The sequence below is a fragment of the Grammomys surdaster genome, unplaced genomic scaffold (assembly GCF_004785775.1).
Source record: "Grammomys surdaster isolate TR1022 unplaced genomic scaffold, NIH_TR_1.0 363, whole genome shotgun sequence".
Lineage (NCBI taxonomy): Eukaryota > Metazoa > Chordata > Mammalia > Rodentia > Muridae > Grammomys > Grammomys surdaster.
The window spans coordinates 1,572,708-1,576,381 of NW_021604782.1; the positions used below are offsets into that span (position 1 = coordinate 1,572,708).

Sequence of the window (3,674 nt, forward strand, 5' to 3'; positions counted from 1 at the left end):
GTGAAGAAAGATTCCAAGACAGGTAAAAAAGGCTCAAAGGATAAAGTTTCAGCCTCAGAATCTGAAGCTGAAAAGGCTGGGGTGAAGAAAGATTCCAAGACAGGTAAAAAAGGCTCAAATGATAAAGTTTCAGCCTCAGAATCTGAAGCTGAAAAGGCTGCTGTGAAGAAAGATTCCAAGACAGGTAAAAAAGGCTCAAAGGATAAAGTTTCAGCCTCAGAATCTGAAACTGGAAAGGCTGGGGTGAAGAAAGATTCCAAGACAGGTAAGAAAAGCCCAAAGGCTTCACAAGAAACACTTGTAACTACATCAGCTGACAAAGATGGTGAAAAGAAAGATGAAAAACCCATTAAACAGGGTTCAAAAAGCAAAGAGACAGTTACAGATTCTGCAAGTGAAAAGGGAGATGTAAAGAAAGAGGAAAAGAAGGAAGGGAAGAAGGATAAGGAGAAGAAGAAAAAGGGAGACGGAGAAGGAAAAGAGGGTGGTAAGAAAGAGAAGAAAGACAAGAAAGACAAGGACAAGAAGGACAAGAAAGACAAGAAGGACAAAGACAAGAAGGACAAAGACAAGAAAGACAAGAAAGACAAGAAGGACAAGAAAGACAAGAAAGACAAGAAAGACAAGAAGGCAAAGTAGGTCTTGGTTCAGAAAGCAAACTGAAGGTAAGAACTCCAAAGCATATTCAGTCAACCCATTCCAGTAGTCTTAACATTCATCCGTGAGATAAAAGAAGTATGCAAAGATTAATCAAATCATTTATTAAAGAGAAGGAAAATTACAAGGTGAAATGAAAATATACTCATGGAATTAAAAAACAAAAAAAGGACTAAGAAAACTCCGTAGGATTCATTGAAAAATGTGGAAGATACCTATTTTAAATGTGTAGCTATGGAGGTTTAAAAGTAAAATCAATAGAGAGATTCAAAGAATATGCAAGTAAGAATGCAGATAATAGTGATTGGAAAACAAACAACAAAACCCCACAATCTTCCATAAGGACTTTGTTTATAAAAAAAAATCTTACAAGAAGGCTTGGTGCTGTCTCTAGATTTAATGATGTGCAGCTGAGCTTGTACACTTATGAAGCACTTAATAGCCAAGAAAAGCAAAACAATGCTTAGAGAATAGAGTTTGAACTAAATAAATATCAAAAATGGCTTCACAAGGAAAACACATAGAAGAGAAGGAAGAGAGAAAAGGATGAATGTGGAAGGAATGAAGGCAAAGATTGAAGGAAAGATGAGAGGAAAGACCACCATCCATAGGAAAAAGAGAAAGCACACCTTGAGTTTGTTTACAGGACCATCTGAGTTTCAAGTGACCACAAGACTGACCCACCTGTAATCCCTGATGAACATTTTTGGTAAGTTAGTTTTGCCTTATTTAACTCAAATCGAATTATAATGAACATTGATGTCAAAGTTCTTACACTCAACTCTGTAACTTTTACTTTAAAGCTACTTGGTAACATCAAACAAAGCAATTGTTTAAATTGTCAATGAAAAGGTTAAGAAAAATGGAAATGTTTGTGTTGAGGGAGAGATTATGATTTTTCTTAAGGTACAATTCATTTTCTAATTGAAGAATAGTACCACCTCTCTATTTAAAGAAAAAGATGGATCAAAACTCAATAAAGAAAAATTTAAGTGAGATATGAAAGATTTTGATAAAGTTTCTTAATACTTATATAATAATAAATTTATACAAACTGTAACAAATCAGAATAAATTGTTGCAATACATTATTTTAGATAAAAATATAATTAACTTCCTGACTTTGTAAATAAAATAACTATTGTTGTGACTCTAAATTCCTCCTAATATTGAAGGGGAAAAGCAATGTAAAGCATGATCTTTCAGCATATCTGAGATTTCTAATTAATAACAATTAACTCATTTGTGACTTATCATTTTCTCTGTCAATTACACATCTGTGCAATTTATTCAGCGTTTTCTCTCTCTCCATTATGTTTCCTGATACAAACTCAGGATGTAGGACAAAGCTACTCATTGATGTCAGAGGATGCCCCAATGGTAAGGAATTATTGTCTGACTTACATAGTAAGCATGGTTCTCTATCACTTATGAAACAAATATTGATTCGTTGCTCCCTCAACAGGTCATTGTTCAACAGACAATGGCATTGTTCATCTGGGACAATCTCAGTGAACTGTGACAGTGAGAGCAAGTGAAGCTGATGCTTGTCTGTCTTTTCTTTTCTGTCTCAGATACATGGGAGAGCTTTAATGGATCTCAAAATAATTTCCTCTTAAGAATACAAAAATATAGTTTTGGGTTGAATTAAATGTGCAATGTACAGAAAAATGACCTTTAACTTTACTAGTGTAAAACTGCAAAAAGGTCAGCAAAGTTCTCCAGGTGGTGAAATTCATCATCTCGGTGATTTTATCCTAGAGGCTTCACTCTTCTGCTCACATCATTTCTATGTTACTATATCTAGTCTTGTGATGTTATAAGCCAGTTGAGCCTATATTTTAACCCAGCTAACTTCATTCATTTCCAATGTAATAAAAGGAAATATTTAAGGCAGCCTATTTAATTGTCATCAGGCATATTCAAATCAACATGACCACAACAGAACACTTGATATGACCATCAAAGACTATTGGTTCCCAAATCTCGATTCTGCAATCTAAGCCAATGCCTCATCTAAAGCTGGTGAGTAATCCTTAATATGTTTTCCCCTTTCTAAATCCTACCCTTTCTGACTTTGCCAGTTCTGTATTTCTGACGTTTACACACTCAAAGCTATAGTAACTTGTGTATTTCACTAAAAAACTGCAAAGTCCTAACTACAGATAAAGTCCTCTGGTTTGTCTCAAGATCACATTTCCCATTCCTTTCACCAGGCAAACACCCGCTGTGCTTGTTTAGACTCTTATTACTATGAGAAGATATTTTACAAAAGCAACTGGAAAAACAAACTGTTTATTTTGTCTCTTGGTTTAAAGGCAATGTCCATCACGGTTGGCAGAGGTATGAAGTTGCTGTTTTTACCAAGTCTGTAGTGAGAAAGCAGAGAAGACGAGGAAGTCGGGTTGGGCTATCAAACTTCAAGGTTTGTCCCAGTGACTCACTTCCTTCTCTTATATTACAACTATTGAAGGTCATATAGTCTTCAAAATACTGTTCAAGCATATAACCCTATGAGAGATATTTTACATTCAAACCACAACACTACCATATTTCTACATTGGCTCAACACTTGTAATGTATTGATGTTATGTTTTGCATAAACCTTTGATCTGACTTTTAAGGCCTTTAATTTGATCTGCTTGGAGGCAACTTCTATGTCTCTAGGTGGCACCATTGATACTTTTTTTTTTTCTGTCATGCCTCTATCACATTGGTTTAGTTCTACATTTAACAATATGCTGTCTTCTGATTATAGCTTACATACAAGTTTCCTGGATGGCAATTCACTAGACCTTCACATTGTCAATTTTCTTCAAATTGTCATTCTCAGCTTAAGTTGTACATTTATGGATTAATGAATTAATTTTGTGAGTTTTAGGTTGACAGGCAAATTGAGTAGTGTTACCTTGAACCTTGCAAGCAGTCGGACATGCAATGATTCCCCTATTTCCTGCATCTCCCTTCAGAGTGTTACTTTTTGTGATAACTCATGGTTCTGCCAAACAAACCATTTCT

At 35.1% G+C, this 3,674-nt stretch overlaps 1 protein-coding gene and 1 long non-coding RNA gene across 2 annotated transcripts in view; both read left to right on the forward strand.

The window, feature by feature from the left end:
- Positions 1 to 639, forward strand: part of Cylc2 (cylicin 2) — a 9,447-nt gene extending 8,808 nt beyond the window's left edge. Inside the window, exon 5 of the mRNA XM_028779858.1 lies at positions 23 to 639. Coding sequence (XP_028635691.1) covers positions 23 to 639 — 617 coding nt within the window. The remainder of the gene's footprint in view (positions 1 to 22) is intronic.
- Positions 640 to 1,115: 476 nt separating this feature from the next.
- On the forward strand, positions 1,116 to 2,597 carry LOC114631543. Its single transcript, XR_003712979.1, has 3 exons — positions 1,116 to 1,366; positions 1,992 to 2,036; positions 2,573 to 2,597. It is a non-coding gene; the product is annotated as an uncharacterized LOC114631543 (long non-coding RNA).
- Positions 2,598 to 3,674: the final 1,077 nt, after the last annotated feature.